This window comes from Haemaphysalis longicornis, unplaced genomic scaffold (assembly GCF_048455015.1).
Source record: "Haemaphysalis longicornis isolate Haplotype H1 unplaced genomic scaffold, Haemaphysalis longicornis Haplotype H1 scaffold_12, whole genome shotgun sequence".
Taxonomy (NCBI): Eukaryota; Metazoa; Arthropoda; class Arachnida; order Ixodida; family Ixodidae; genus Haemaphysalis; species Haemaphysalis longicornis.
The window spans coordinates 77,074,669-77,091,505 of record NW_027526225.1 but is presented as its reverse complement, the minus strand read 5'-3'; the positions used below and the strand labels follow the sequence as shown (position 1 = coordinate 77,091,505).

Genomic DNA, 16,837 nt, shown 5'->3' with positions numbered 1-16,837 from the left:
ATGTGATATGTGGCTTTCACAATATATCAACTGCGCGCCCTAGTTAGGCCGTTGCCAAGAGTATTTTCCGGTTTTGCGTGTTGTGGTTCATATTTTAACACGAAAGTGTTTTATTCCCGGATACACAAAGATTTCGCTTACGTCATATCCGTCACGGAAATGACGCCAGTACAACGGAGCAAGCGGCCTGTAAAGGGTGCACCCCTGCATACAGGGTCTGCTTGCGGGGAAGCAACCTTTAGTTCTAAAGAGTTCGTTATACTTACGGTTGTTCGTTTTGGAGTTTTTTTTATTTTAACACGAAAGTTTTTTATACCGGTATGGACTAAAATTTCACTCACGTCATATTCGTCACGGAAATGACGCCAGCATACCTTTGCAGAAGTGATCCGGCAGCAGAACGTCGCTCGCCATGTACACCCACAAGACAGCCGCCAACCCGGAAATCACATTCAGCTGCAGATTTCGCTGCACATTTCACTTTCGTGTTTTACCGATTCCTATGGCAGAGAAATCAACTAGTTTTTTTTTTCTTCGTATTTCATTTGTGCATGAATGTACACGACTGTCACGTGTGCCTGCAGTCAAGGGGACGAGGCATTCCCGAGAGCAGAGCACTCTGTGGCGAAGAAGCGAGGCGAGACGAGAGTGATGAGCACTCGTTTTCCAAGAGATTGGAAATTTATTAACATGGAAAAGTACAAATATTGCAGTACAGTCAGAACTATATGCCGGGAATAACATTTTTTTCTTTAGATATATTTTCCTTGTTTGCAACACTTTTTTTGTTTTTTGGGCATCTCTTTAATTTCGTCAGCTTTTAGCAGCCATGGGTTTTTTTGCACGCCGGCATTGTGACTTGAACTACTACTCTCTTCTGTTCTTGGAGGTAAATTTTGGTATCGGTGAACACAATTTTTCTGTCAGCACATTGCGGGAGTTGGTTTTTTTTTTTTTTTTTGTTCTTGTACAATTTAACATCTTGACTTCACGCCGGCAATGCCGCACATGTGTTCGGAACATCTGCATTCTTCTGGTTTCTTGCTCAAAAGCTATGCAAAAATAATAACAGAAAATTTCTCTGACAACTTAATATTTCGAACTTAATGACAGTGACGTTAGGATTCTCAATCCCCTTCTTTAAATTTATTCCGGATAATTCTTGCATTTTGAATGCGTCAAATGTGGGGAGATGCACTGTGACCATGTTAACAGCACACTCTTTTATGGCTTTATAGAACGAGGTTTGATAAAGACTTCGACTGAACCCACAAGTGTCTGTAGGTCGCCTAATTGAAATTTGTTTTTCTGCTCTGGCTTGCCGTTTAAAAGTTTCAATCTGTTTGAATAAATGGACGCAAAAGTAACAACAGAATGGAACAAGACACCAGAGAATTCCGTGCATGCTCCGAACACGTGAGTGGAAAATAGCTGGTAAAACATTAGGATCACCTTGTTGATATCCCACTTATTCATTTCTGCCTGTGCTTTGTTTTTTCGTTCTTCGTAGAAAAGCAGTTAACCCGAGCGTTTTCGGTTTGCTCGTGTATATTATATCGGCACTTTCAGTACACAACCAATGTTTCCAGTAACTCTGTTGTTGGTGGGTTTGTTTCTTTTTTTCTTCCTCTCGTCGTAAAAGCGACATAAAAAGCGAATAAAAACTCCGACAGCACGACACCACTAAGTGAAAGAGTCAAAGACAGCAAACAACGAACACAGCGTTACAACTCCGAGAAATATGTAGGTATACCACGAAATCAGAGACGACTATAAAACCCAGTCGTGTACACGTATCCTTCCTCGCATTTTCTTCGTCATTTTATATAGAAACAGTAAAGACGACAAGAATCACAAGACTAATTTATATCTCTCATATATTTTCGTTTATAAGCAGTTCCCGTTAAGCCTTTTTTTAGTTTTCACACGCCACGGGATATTCGTTAAAACGCACTCAGCCCTTCTGCGGTTTAACATCCTTTTATTTAGGATTACTCCTTTTTAAACTTCGGTTGATTCAGAGCACCGCCACTGGCCGCCATCTTGGCTCCAGAGTGTTACCAACGCCTCACGCTGTTTGCCGTTTGTACTTGCTAGCCGCCAGAGGGCGCCAGAAGATTTGAAAATGAAAAGCCGTACGCGCGTTTTGCGCCACTGCCGCTGCCGCTTCTCCGCCTCACCGTTTTGCCTATTTCCTTCTGTCTCTACCAGATGGCGCTAAGAAACACGCTCCACGCCTCTCTCTAGTATTCCGAGCGAAACGCGAAAGCGACGCACGCGTCAGAAACGCGGGAAAACAACAGCGGCAAGTGGGAAGTTCGAATGAGTGTAGCGGCAGCGGCAGCGACATTAGCCGCGGCGCCGGGTTTGAACGAGCGAAAAACAGCGGCGGCGCTCTGGCGGCCGTGTTTGTTTGTTTGTGTCTCTTCACGTAAGCTGGTGGTATCCCTGCGGAGAGTGAGAGAGAGAGCGAGATCTAATGTACAAGTACGGGGGAGGAATGTGGCAAACGTCAAACCGCACGACGAATTGGCGACATCAACCGTGGTAACCGAAATATGCTCGGCCTGCGCCGTGCGCTTGCGCAAGCGCAGCTAGGGCTCCGGCTCCCGAACGGATGCTACAGTGTAGCCAACTCGCTAGGTTGCAGATTCGTGATTCCATTACTGACAAGCGCCTTACTCAGAGAAAGGATGCATAGCCAGTACAAAGCAGTTCGTGGCGGGCCAAATGTTTCCAAGTTTTGTAATCTGCCTAGGCTGATATCGTTTTTCCAGACGCACAATATATTTCTCATAACCGCGCATTTAGTCCATTTTCTTTATTGAACCGCTTCTTTGAAATGACGACAGATGGAGATAGGTGTCCGGATTGCACAACCCATCCGCACCAGAGACAATATCTGTTCGGACCTTTTTTTCTATATCCATTCCCTTTCAGCTGTTTATATACACAACTCGTCTTTGTAAAGACAGTAGGTGACACAAACTTGTTGCGGCTATCTAAACGTACGCCACGCCAGTAAGCCGAGAAGCTGCCCATGCGCAAGCCACTGCCCAGCCTGCGCTACGAGTGGTTGGAATGATCACGAAATCACAATAGGGAGACCAAAACCGAGTCTGAAATGAAGCCAATCGCGTTTCACCTTCGCCATCTTAAGTTCTCTCCGCCGTTCTGCGCAGGCGCAGTAAAACCGCCACGACTTCCGGCTTCGAAGAACGTACACCTTACATCTCGATTCCTTTTCTTTGAATCCCTGACCAAAGAAAGCCGGCGCTCTTCCGCCGGAAGTTGCGCTCAACCGGCCGCAGCTACCCACATTAGCAAGAAGAAATGGAAAACCCAGCAATCCAACTAACTACTACTAAACATTGAATAAACAGTGTTACAAGCAAAAAGTTGCGGAGACATTGATCGTCGCGCACTGCGCCAGCAACACAAAGATAAAACGTAACGAATGAAAACAAACCGTAATGTGAATGAGTAAGCAGTGTAACTTAAATCCAAACCCGAAGTGCGAACTACAGGATAAAATGGAAACAAGAAAGTGACGTCGGTGTCATAAAAGATCAAACGCTTCTCTTTTGTGCAAGTCTTTGACACAATCTAACCAGTCGGAAATGATCAAACCAGCGATAAGGTACTAAACACCTCAACTGAGCACGAACAGGCCGAAGTTTGGTGCCATAATTAAACTACCGCCAGAATAAGAAAACCGCAAAAAGGAGGAACAGTAGCGCACACAATGCAATGCCCCGCCGTGGTTAGCATAACTGCAACAAACACAGAGTCTTACGAGAGTATACCATTGTTTAAATAAGCATAGTTGACATCGAAAAGATAGTTAGTAGAGATTACTTTCGACACACGACTAAAAAGCATACATATTCTAGATGCGAAGTTTATGAGATGCTAGCAGCATTGCCGAAAGATTAAAAACTTGAGGATGGGATTTGGAGAGGGACGGGGTGGGATTTGCGGCATCACGCGGGATTTAGCGAGGAATTCAGAAAAAGTGGCGCGGGACAGCCAGAAGTGAAGGGTTAAAGTTGCCGGACGAAATTCAAAATATTTCTCGATGGTTTCGCGAGCTTTTGTCTTTTGCTTGTGTGCGTTCGTCATAGCGTAAAATATATATACCTCAGTTTTATATTTTTCTGTCGAAACGTGGCCACTTCTTCCACATCGAGCTCCGTCCTAATTCGGCCCAAAAGTCTTCATCGAGTCTTTCCGCAGGAGCGCCTGTACTGCAACGCGAATTTCAGTTGCACCGGGCCGACTCACTCTAGCTATCTATCTGAAATTTCAGGTAATGCGACTTCGTCTGCCTTTGCGGCATTACAACCCCGAACAAACGTACGCAAGGCATTCCAAAGGTAGTCTTTAGAAACCCAAACCGACCCCAGGTCCCCTCGCCAAGATAGGGTCTTAATTCGTGTGGCAATGTCCAACTACTTCCCAGCGTAGCCCACAATCCAAAGCATCTTTGGATCCCGTAGCATCTTCGGAGATCTAGCGACGCTCGAGCGACGAAGTCTGTACTTGCATTTAAATATTTGATTACGAAAATATCGAATAGCTTTGGAACCGCTCTACAGCGGCCTTCTGTTTTCTCTGCAAAGCACTTTCTGCTGCGGGGTGGATGAAAGAGGTTGCCGGAGGCAGGAGTGGCCGCGAGGTGACGGCAAAGTAAGGTGCCCGATTCCGCTGCAACGATGAGCAAGAACAAATGCGCACTTCAACATCAAGCAGCAAGTCTAAACACTTACTTCTCAAGCAAATAGGTAAGATAGCGCAGAGAGGCGAGGGTATGCAGAAGTGATGGGACAAAAGCTCGAGAAGGGTGGACCTGGTGCTCGCAAATTCGCGCCGACATGTTTAAGCATTGAGCGGGTTAAAACCACCTTTTGTGCGGTTTCCCAGTGCTACGGTTTCCACCGTATACAGCATCCCGTATTCGAACGGAAATACAAACGAATGACGCTAGGAAGCCAACAGCAATGATATCTGATCCTAAACTTAACGTCCTCTTTTAATTTTTAAAGCTTCATTTTCACGTTACTTTACTTCTTGTCTTTCGTTGCTTTGGAACCGGCTTGAAGCTAAGGGCTTAAAGAAAGTCGCAACGAAGCTTAGGGTGAATGTCCTCAAAGAATAAGACAGGCAGGGACTAGTCGCTGCCCGGGAAAGAAATAGTTTACATCGGCATTACCAAGAAAAGTGGAGGCATCCAGGAACCATTCCAGTTCCCAATGTCGAAGAGAGACGGTAACGGTTGAGAGAAGCAGAAACGAGCAGACTACATAAGCGTACACATTGAAAAATACAAGATGAAGAACTGGGTAGTAAGCAGAAGCGAGCAGGAACGGCAGGGAGGAAGGACAGCGGAGCAAGAAAAAGTAGACATCGTCACGTCCGCATCACCCGGAAACTGAGGAAGCCAACGCACGCACCGGAAGTGAAAACCGACCGACCGATCAAACCGGCCGGTCAGACCCCTTTAATGCCGGAAGTCGCCGTCGCATCACTTCCGGGCCACGGATTAGGCTCGAAAACTTTCGTTTCAGACCTGTCTGATCCTCCTCGCCCCGCGAGACAACGCGTACGCGACATCTACGGCGACGTACGCAAAACAACCCACGTCGCGCGCAAAGACGGTGTGTGGTGGGGGAGCGTATTCGTTACAAAGCGAAAGGTTAGGGTTAAGGAACGTACGGAAGTCTTCCGATACAAAAAGACATCTATGCTTGCTATAATAGTCGCTTAGCGTACGCACTGTCACAATAAGGGGAATTAGGTGGAAAAAGGGCGGCTTCAGCAGCGCGGAGAACGTTGTCTCCATTTTTTTTTTTCGTGTAAATAGACCTGTTCACACAGTTTTACACGGACTAAGCAATAAAAACGAACCACCACGGGCCTAAAGGAGCTTCAGCTCGTTCACCCCTTTCAGGTATACAAAGAGTACTTTTCTTTCTCTCTCGCCTTGCCTGCCAAACCCGATAGGTACTTCACGGCCTTTTAAGGTTCCGGAGCATGTACAACTCATGTGGCGTTACCGGAATGTGCATCGTCCTCGACCTTACTCCATAGTTTCGGATTGTGTAGCCCCTCCCACTCCCCTTTCGAAATGATCAAAGCTGTCTTAGGAGTGGGTGTGATGATGTGCGTGTCTTCGTGTCTTCTTGTTTTGTCGGTCGGGGATCTGGAGTGTGTATTACCAAACTTGCACAAAACGGCGCACAATGCGCTGTTGCCACTCGCGGCACGCACGTGTTCGTCCCGCAAAGCTTTACTCCGCGCTCCGGAAGCAACACAAGGTCAAACAAGCAGGGCGGAGCTTCCTGGTGACGTCACGACAACGCGGAAACGAAAACGTAGACGAAGAGACGTACAAGCACGGGCCGTACCGAAAGCAGGTAACCATCGCTCGGAAAAATGTCTGTGTTGTCGTGGTAATGGTTGGTTGTGTGACACTGCCTACAGAGAATAAAACGCGAGACCCGTGTACAGGCTTGTTTCAAAGTCCTTCCACGAGCTGAGCTTTCGTAATTGAGCGCCATCTCTGGTGACGTATAAGGTTTCGTCACGGTTCTTCTCGCAAGCGTCTCGTCCCAAATACTCCGCATTCGTACATATACATCAACACCTCCCACCTCCGCTTATCACACGATGGGCTTTTTTGTTGTAATGGTGGGTGACGACACCAGTGACGTCACCTTAGGTACCAGTGACGTCACCTCACCACAGTCCAGCCGGACATCAAGCCGAGCTAGCTGCCTTCGTGAGCTGGTACAGACAGCTTTACCTAGTTGTACGGCTTTTGCACACCTCAAAGCTTCCGCAAGGAAAAGACGACCAGACCAGGTGGCGCGCGCCACTCAAAATAGACGCACCGAGCTATCTTTCCAAGTGAAGCGTAATGATCAATTCCGGAATGTGCGCAAATGGGCAGCGATTTCAGCGGACGACGGTGAAATCTGATGAAGCAACCCGAACGCCAGTTAAGTCAACTCGCACAAAAACCCACTCAAGAAATCTATATCCGTTGACAAAGAGACATTCACAGCAGACAGCGCCGGTTATGCGTGTGATCGGCGAGGCAAGGCCAGAAGAGATGTACAGTTCCCGTTATGACTTTTCTCTCGTCTGCACTAGTCGTGAATGCACACAGCTGGAGGCTTTCGGGACCGAGCAATGAGCAAAAAAACTGCCCTTCTTTCCAGGGCCCAGCCAAGGCGCGGGTCTGCGTATGAGTTTACTCGGAAAATCTGGTGGATAAGTTGCAACCTCCTTTAGACGGAACGTTCGTAATGACTTACTTTAATATGTATGTACTATTGCACATGCCTTGCGTGACGTGTCATAAGGCTAATCTTCTTAAGGTCTGTCACCCCTTGCTCTCGGCACCGTTAACACCTCGATCTGTTCCGTACACCCAGTGTGCGTCGGCCGGACGTCGGAGGAAGAGCAGACGTCTTTTCTTTCAAGCAGACGACCTGCTTGCAGCAGACGATAATGAAAAGAACCCCCACAAAATGTCGCCTGCTGCCTCTGCCGTTTGCGCAGACGATACTGCCGCCGCTCATAGGGCACGGGAAACACGGCTCAAAGTGCGGCCAAAGAACATTCGTTGCCTATAAATACTATATGTATATATTACACTTTGTCAAAGATATATATTAATATATTTCGGGGGTAAAAGGTAGTTCGCGCCTCTCTTGTCTGTCGCGACGAGTAAAAGGCCCGCCTCGGCGACGAACGCGGCCACGTTGGAATGTCGGGCAGTGTTTGCCATTTTTTTTCTTTCTCGCTTTTTTAACTTGATCACGTTTGCCTGTAGGCTTAGATACAAGTAAAACTCTGGAGGTACTGTTAGTATAAAACCGTCTCCGCTTGGAATGTTTGTGAGTACGGAGGGAGGAACCGCGACTAACGCGTTTCTTCCTTGAGAAGTTGATGAAGAGTGTCTTCGCTTCGTACCAAAATTCGGAGCTGTGTTTCAAGCACCAACACATCGGTGGTTGTCTAGTTTCCCTTACCACGAATGAAGCTATTTCAAAACTAAGCCCATAATGTTCGATCAGATACGCTTTTGCTGTTGCAGTAATAACTCCCCTGAAATTCCTTTACCTTCCATCAACCTTCGATATGTCCGAAAACTTTAATTTTCCTGCAAGATTTTTTTGAGAGGAGATGCAACTTTTCCGTTTTTTAGATAAAAGTTCTGTATCGTAGCAGCTGGACTTCCAATTAGTGTTTGGCCTTCTTGGGCCCTCTATGAGGGGCTACAGAATTTCTCCCGTAGTATATAATCTGCTCGTACTAGTCCCACAAGAGTAGTGACAGAAGTACTCAGTATACTTTACCACGCATTAAATTTGAAGGAATGTAGAAGAAGCAAACGAACATACCTAAGCGCGAATAAACCTCCCACTATGTTAAAAAAAAACACCAGAGTGGAATGTAACGTAAAACAGTTCCCTGAAACAGCACCAGCAATAAAATACGCAATACAGAAAAAAAAATTATTACGACAGCGACTGCTCCAGTAAGATGTCAGGACAAGTCAGGTTACCCATTCATTCCACTAGGGCTAACACCAAAGGGATTCCACAAAACGATGGATGATACCAGCACATAGACTTGACGACTCCCAATATTTCGTAACACGGACAAAAATAGAAGGAACCTATCAAACTCCATTCAACCGCACTATAAAAGTGTTCCTCCTGTCAGTCGGGCACCACACGGTGCACATAGCTATATACAAGAACCGGGATTTCTTGCCACTGAAGGATTCCCGCGTGAGCGGGAATATAGCCTTCGCTAAGATAGCTGCGCCAGAAGGGCCCGCAAACTACACGAACAATTGCAGACTAGTGTACACGGTAATATAGTTGTTCACTGTTACGGTTTAAACTTCAAGATACAAAAAATGGCGTAGTAAGCATTCGAAACTCACACGCATTCAGAGCAAAACACTGTCATAATCACCTCACATCTGTCCGCGTTTTTTTTTCTCCACATGCAATCAAAAAGACAGAGATTAGCGAGTGTGAGTGAGTGAAAGGGCAAGAGAAGTTACGAAAAAGCCTGCTAGCTGTTACAACACATGCCAGTTATGTGCATCAGTCTTGGCACAAGACATTAGTTAAGAAGATTACAATCGGTCAATAAGACAATTATAACTGATTCACACTTACGGCGCAGGAGACGGCTGACGCATCGGTGGCGTGTGGGCCAACTTGGTGTCTGCCGCATCGCAACTGTTATGCATGGCTGTTGCCTCCAACGTCGCCTCTGAGTTTCGTTCTCACTGCCGGCGCGGAATGCGTTGCTCCGCAGTTGCCCCGCACTGCCGGCGCGGAAAACGCAGCGTCATCGCTTTCCGCACCGCTAGTGAGAACGAGCTCGAAGAACGCCCGACGAGCTGTTGGAAGAGTTAGCACCTTTGAATTCTGTGTTGTGTTACGTACGGCGTGTGAGTTTATGCTCATTGTGTTTATTCTTCTCATGGCAACACACCGCTCCACTTTATTGTGTGTGTGGTAAATCTTTTCGTTGAAAGGCGACACCAGTTGCATTTTTCCTCGATGCCGTACCAAAGCGTAAATAAAAACTCAATATAAACAATGAACAAAACAAAACAAGGACATGCCTAGCAAAAACAAACTCATGGAAACAAAGGAAAAAGTCATTAGTCAATTTTAAAACATTCGACTCTTTAATACTCTTTCTTGTTTTCACAAACGCGCTAACAATCAAAGCGGAATGGCTGACGGTAATGTTCATTTGCCTGCAGGCAAGCGAGGCATTTGGCTGCAAACATATATCATGCTGCCACGAATGCCCGGGGCCGGGAACAAAAAATCAAACCAAGGCCAAACACAGGAGGTGAAAAAAACTCAAGAGTGAAAAATGGGAACAAATCAATGCAAGCAAACTGGGAAACAAGTTCCTGTTGTTTCTTCAAACTTGGTCAGTCTTTGACAGCAAACCAAATAAGTCAAACCATGGCCATAGCGGGAAAGGGCTAGGGCATAGAACGAAAGATGGCTCTTTTCAGCAAGGGATTGCGCAAAATAATAAAGCACAAGGTAATACAAATGAAAATCACGCAAAGGAACACTTCAAACTCAGGGTGGAAAAACAAAAGTGCGAAAGCATATTAGATGTAACATGCGACTAGCATAGTGCGAACATAAATATAAATATATAAGCTGTGAAGCACTTCTTACAAATAAGGAAGATACATGAAAGAAAAAAATGACTAATTCGGACCAAACATACTGTGTTATGTACTCAGTTGCGTCTTTGTGTGTGACTGACAAAATCGATTAGGCTTAGTTTACTTGCCAGGCAAGCAGTACGAGGTCGAATGCGTAAACGCGCGTGTCAAAATACAATGTTAGGGCGCACAGCTAGTTAGTAGTCTAAAATACGTTCGTAATCGTATGACGGGCGCTAAAAATTTGGCGATATGGATGTTCAAAAATGAGAAACAGGCAGAATGCTCTGTGGTTTAAGTTTTTTTTTATATGCGCAATCTTTTTCTTCAGAAGTTTTCCCTGCCTACTGCGCAACTTTCCAGGTAATTCCCAATCAGCAAGCCTGTTTCCGCGAATTTACTTTGAAGGGCATAACCCACTGGTACGGTGAATGTAAGTGTGTGTGTAAGTTTTCCCGACGCACTCACGGAACGGAGCACTTCGTCCCTATTGGTCCATGATTTCTGTGACGTCACGGCGACGTCTGCATTCACAAACTCACCCCTCTCTGCACCCCTTGCCCTCACTCACCCTCGCGCTGCATAGGTTCAAGACTGGGATGGACTCAGCCGAGAGGACAGGTAGCCTTGTCGACAAACACGCACAGCGAAAAGTCATACACTGTTCACGCAAACACACGCGCGCACAACAACGGCAAAAATATACACAGACTTCCTAAATGTTATCACACCGGGTCACAGTAAGTCTCACGCCGCAGATATACTTACAGTAGACAACATTTTAAAGATGAAAAGTACGCGCAGCAGTAAGTACAGTCGCGAGCAATATGACGTAGAACAAGCATGCACACTGTCAAAAACCATGGCGGAATAACCATCACAGGGGTGGTGAGTACACTTACAAGTGTGCAAGGTGAATTAATAAATAGGTACGTCACTCTTGAGTGCGAGAACAAAAAAAAATACCCCAGTTTCAAAACGGACCGCGATTTTCAAAATTTGTATCGCGAGTTCCGGAATAGCGGCTCTGCGAGGGCCACCGCTTGGTATGCCACACATGTGATGGGGACCTTGGATTAGCAATCTTGAACCTTGGACTGCACTACAGAGGACACTAGAACGTTACAGGGGAGCAAGACAGATAATGTTGCCTTTTCAGCGGTTTTTCGGATACATGGAGGCATCTACAAGCATAATTTTATACCTTCGAAATCGTAAAATTCCCAGTTTCTCGACGGCGCTTAGACAGTGCATACAGGGTTTTCGACGAAGGACGCGGTGCACACTTAGAGAAACAGCAATTTTAGGCAGAGCGACAAAACGCAGGGAAAGTGTGGGTTCTGTCACACGTTTTGGACATACACTCGGTCAGAGACACACTAAACGTCACAAAGACCTGAGATCAGCGGTATAGGCGACTCTTAGGGCGATTTCACTCGTGCGCGTGCCAAACATCTGAATTGATGCGTGATTTTTTTTCGTATCTGCGAGACGACTAGAGTTTCACTCATTGTGGGGCGGGCGTAACTTGCCGGCGGCCCGCGAAAGAAAAACGACGAAGACACGAAGTGACATCAAGACATATGCCCAATCTGCACGAGTGCTGACAGCGGTGGCTGTTACATCCATTTCTTTTTTCATTGCAAAACTTCCGAAAGAATAGCACGTCGTCCTAATACAGCTACGCTTTATATTACGGGCCACACAATTCCGGAATGATTGATTGGGAACTGCAACCGCTGGCTGGGAATTGGGTCTGAATTTCACTGGATCCAAGCCCCGTAACGGCAAATGTCCCGAGTGCCATTTTATTTACTGCCTGATGAATAATCTCGGTTTTATGTTAACAGAATTTTTAGGAGTTTTATAGTTAGACATTTTTTGTAAGAGCCACCACTGCAAGCTACTCCAAAAAGGCGTGCATACCGTGCCCTTCACAAGAAGCGAGGTATTTTCATACTGGAACAGAAAACAGCAAAGGCGTCACCAATTTATTTTCGGTCTTGCTTCCACGCGGTTTTTACTATTTCTGGCATCATACTGCTCCCAAGTATTAAAAGGGAAAAAACTGCCAATTGGTTGCGCAAACGTGGTGCGATAATTCCGAAAGAATATCGCTTCTTGGGAAGAGCACGCACAAACTTCGTTGCTGGACGCAACATGCGGAAGACAGCGACGTGGTGCATGTAAGACGATGAAAGTCGAGAATCTAGTGAAAAAGTGCAACACCTCACACTGCACAACAAAGATGCACTTCACAAACATTCCACAAAGGTGCCGGTACGATCGCTTGTACCGACATACACTAGTGCAAAAGAAAAAAAAAAAGTCGAGTGCGAAACCGTGAAACGACAGGATGGGTGACGACGACAATGTGCGAACAAGAACGAAGTATGTTTCCGTTCCACTGAACACCAAGCATTCTCTTCAATGCACACGGTGTGACGTTAACACCCGCAGCAATCGTAAACGACACTTCAACAGGCAACCGTGAACTGTCCTAACTTCGAACTGAGTAGCTGCCTATGTCGGGGAAATATACGGTACAAACATACAAGAATAGAGACAAAAACGTGACGTATTAATGCCGAAACAAACAATTACAATAGGCTTACATTATAGTGACTTCAGTGCCTCCACACTTGAAAGGAACACTTCTTATTTCTGTTTTTCCCTCGCCTTAGTACTCCTTGCACTACGACCCTTTTTTCTGGTTTTTGCAAGGGTGCCGTTAATTTCCCGTGCGTCTCAGCCGGGTGATAAAAAGATATCCAAGGCAGGTATTTTTTCGAGCAACGTTTCCCGATTCTCAGCGGTAGCAACACGTTTTTTTCGTGATTTCGCCTGCAACGGCGGTTTCATAGCTTAGCTGTACGCTTGGCTCGGCTTAATGCCTGACGCAACGCGCGCATCTAAGTACATAGGCCGTATATGGACTAGAAGGTGAGCGTAAGCCACGAGAAATAAAAACGATGTCGCTGTCAGCCGACGAGGTCTGCGTACCAGTAAACGGGCACTGACGACACTGTAAACGGCGATTAACTGGACTGAATTAAATACCCCCTTCGCGAATAAATTAAGCAATGCATAAATAGTTAAATAAATAAATAAATACACTCCTCAATGCGGTACTAGCAGTGACTAGTCTGGTCAGCCCTGACGGAGTCAGGTTGTAGATTAAGTAGAGATGCTTGAAAAACATCCCGGCGCACATTCCAGCGCGAAATCCGGACATACCGTCTTATGCCTGCTTCATTTTTGAAACAAAACAGTAGTAACCCGCTGTAGTCAGACTTTTAGAAGTGTTTTTTTTTTCACCTTTTAGCAACCAGAAGCAAGGCCTGCGTACAATTGACACGAGGCTGGAAGTGACTTTTCTTCCCACGACGGCCTTTGACAGCTGTAAGCGGCCTGCCCAAACTTTAAATAGAACCCGCCAAAATGAAAAAAAAGCACAGCAGCCTGACAATTTTCAGAAGATATATCCAGAACCTTTCGCTCCTCAGTTAGCTTCTTGCGGCATGCGTACAGCGTAAACAACTTCGTACACCGCCTTACAAAACACACCTCGTGCGTAGGAAAAAAGAACGCATCCCACTTGACAAAGTCAGCTCGTCCGTGCCGTCTTTCCTTCGAGGTTTTTTTTTTTGTTTTTTTTTTGCGTCTTTATGTTACGACCTGGGCTGCTCACGACACAGCAGCAGCGCAAGTAATGCAGCATCATCGGGTGAACTCGCGTTTTTCAGTTGTCTTTCATCTATTTCTCCGTGTCTTTGAGGACGGGCACCGACGTTTTCGCGTGGACCTGTTACGAGTCTTTACAAACAGCCTCTCTCTGTCGCGATACGCTCCAAACAAATACACCGTCAAGAAACCAGCGTACAACGGAAAAAAAATTCACATTTCACGTTTTTGCATTTTCTTAACAAGGTTGGGTGAAGTCGATGATGCTTTGTAGTAGACATCACCCCGTAGGCTCCTTCTATACTAAAAGCTGAATTGGACGGCATACGACGGATCAAAATTCTTACGGTGTTCGCGTTGCTGTTTTTTTTTTCTGCCAACCGGAAATCCAAAGTGCATCCCCATTCCGACATGTTCCCAAGATTCCTGCTCCGCGATGCACTTTGAAGAACCTTAGTTACCCTCTCAAGCTTTTATGCACAAAGTGAGTTCAGATCCAATGCTATTACGGAGCCTACGTACATAAACCAACGCACAAAGTCCAATTAGTGCGCAATGGTAGCAGTAGGCGAAACTAGGATGAAACGAAAGATCGCCACTGCGCATGCGCCAACCAATTCGCGGCATTTTTTTGCGTTTAAACGAACTGCGCGCGAAAAATATGAGAGGTTTCCTTCGCTCCGAGTTCAAGTTGCGACCTAGTTTCGCGCAACGTTTTCTTTCCAGTTACGGCTTTCGAGGAACTGATATTAGCAAGACTTCTCTTTTCGCGTTCGCAGGCCCGTCTCATGTTTCGTTTTGTTTTTTTTATGCAGTGTCCTGTCCTTTTTTGGTTGACACGTCAAACATCGCTTTTAAAGCGCCCTGTTGAGTGCAAAAAAAAGAGAGGTCTCCGTGTGTTTGCGCCGTGTATGTGAGCCATGCGTGTTGGTCATGTGATTCGTACGTGTTGTTGTTTGCGAGTGTCTTCTCAGTTTAAACCACCGGAAAATATTTAACACTTCAAATTACTCTTTTTAACACGGAGGGAAAAAAATTAATGAAAAGAGAAACAGTGTCTCTGACACCGGTCGGTTGTACACTAGGCGAGACCATGACGTTGCAGGGCTTGAACATTCCGTTTTTTGTTTTTGTTTTTAAAGGCGACGTACACCACGCTGTTTTGTGTGAGCTGCCCCTGCTAAGAATCACAAAGACCCTTAATGTCATGAAAAAACAAAAACGACAACTGCGCTAAATTGCAGTGCGACGACCCGCAGGTGTTTGGTAACCCTCGTCGGCTCGGTAAGGTCTGGGTGCCCGAAGTTCTTTCTAAAGAAGACGTCTGGACGACGCACTTTGCCCTCCCTTAAAGGCATTTCACGTTAACTTGTGTCAAAATATTTCTAGCAGAGACCCTAATGGTAACTTTATTTCCCTTCGTAAATAGCTACTCAAATTCCGATCAAATCAAATGCCCCATGCCCCTCGCTGTTTTTCCTAGTCAGGTCTCGCCTAGAACCGTGCTTGCTGAGAACAAAAAAAAAGAATATCGAGGGTTAAGTGTATGTCCCGTGTCTGTCATGTGTATGTAGCGCGAGTGAGCGAGTAGGTGGTGGGTGGAGATAGGGAGGTGGCCACACGGCGTGGCCGCCTTCTTCGAATCTCTTAGGACTTGCACTTGTTGGTCTTGAAGGAGACCTGGAGCACGCGGTTTCCGAGCGTGTAGCCGTTGAGCGACTGGATGGCCACGAGGGCCTCGTCGTAGTTGGTCATGGTGACGAAGCCGAAGCCCTTGCACTTGTTGGTCTGCAGGTCTCGGATGACCTTGACGCTCTGCACGGCCCCGAACGGGCCGAACAGCTGCCACAGCAGGTTCTCCTCCGTGTCCGGCGCCAGGTTGTACACGAAGATGCACCAGCCGGAGCCGTTCATGGCCGAGCCGGCCAGCAGCGGGTTGGCCAGCAGGTCGCCCGCCAGCGGAGAGTACCGGCTGTAACGCCAAGCGTGCATAGTCAATGTCACACACACACACACCGTCAACACAAATCCGCTGCACGTCGTGCATAACAAGAGCGCGCGGCACAAGCGCGTCGGCTACAACTCAAAATCGGGCGAGGGAAGGCACTTCTCAACCTAACCCATTTCCTAGGTCCACTTTACAGCTCTCCTACTTCCTAGCCCCTGATTTCTAGCACCCTGCTTCCTAGCCTCCTGCTCCCTTGCCTCCTGCTTCCTAGCCTCCTGCTTCCTAGCCTCCTGCTTCCTAGTTCTCTCACTTCCTAGCTGCCCTACTTCCTAATTTTTATCTTTCCTAATTCGCCTTTCGTATTCAGAAATGCGCAGTGAAAGATACGCTAGCCTCTCGCAGCATCGGGGAGAGGAGGAAAACGACCGTCTCGAAGAGTTTCGTGAATGCCTGTAATTCCTAGAAGTTTGCTTGCGTGACTCCTGCGAAAAGAAGCGTACTGCGCATGACTTCGCATGAGTATATGTCTCCATGCATGGTGAACACAGCTCTGTCGTACCTGCCGGGAGTGTCTGCGATTTTTTTTTTTGGCCCGCATCGCAAAAACTGACGCCTGCCGGCGACTCTGGCGCAGGTGATGCGGGCGACGCGTCAAACCTTAGCGATCTCTGCTCGACTCTACACCAGCGATTGGGAAGGTGATGTCTTCCGTGCCTGGTAATTTCAAACTACCCTTTATTTCGGCCGACGGTATTCAAGAAGTGCGATTATTTTGGATACGTTGACCAAACCTTGTTGGTTTTTCATAGTGTCGTTTTTTTTGTGCTACGTTGGTCTATCAGTCTTGTAAATGTAGCCATACATTCACGAAGTGGGTTGTTTCAGTTCCGCCGTCTCACATATCTTCAGTTTTGTTTTCTAATGCTTGTGAAGAGTTTTACAAAGTTCATATTTTTGCCTCATTCAGGGCCTTTCTG

The 16,837-nt window shown here is 46.5% G+C and overlaps 1 protein-coding gene across 5 annotated transcripts in view; it reads right to left on the bottom strand.

The window, feature by feature from the left end:
- Window positions 1-649: 649 nt before the first annotated feature.
- Fne (ELAV like RNA binding protein found in neurons) overlaps window positions 650-16,837 on the bottom strand; it is a 223,089-nt gene continuing 206,901 nt past the window's right edge. For all 5 annotated transcript variants that reach the window (XM_077693484.1, XM_077693483.1, XM_077693486.1 and 2 more), the window contains one exon: window positions 650-15,884. In XM_077693484.1, the coding sequence (XP_077549610.1) occupies window positions 15,560-15,884 (325 nt within the window). In that variant the 3' untranslated portion in view covers window positions 650-15,559. The remainder of the gene's footprint in view (window positions 15,885-16,837) is intronic.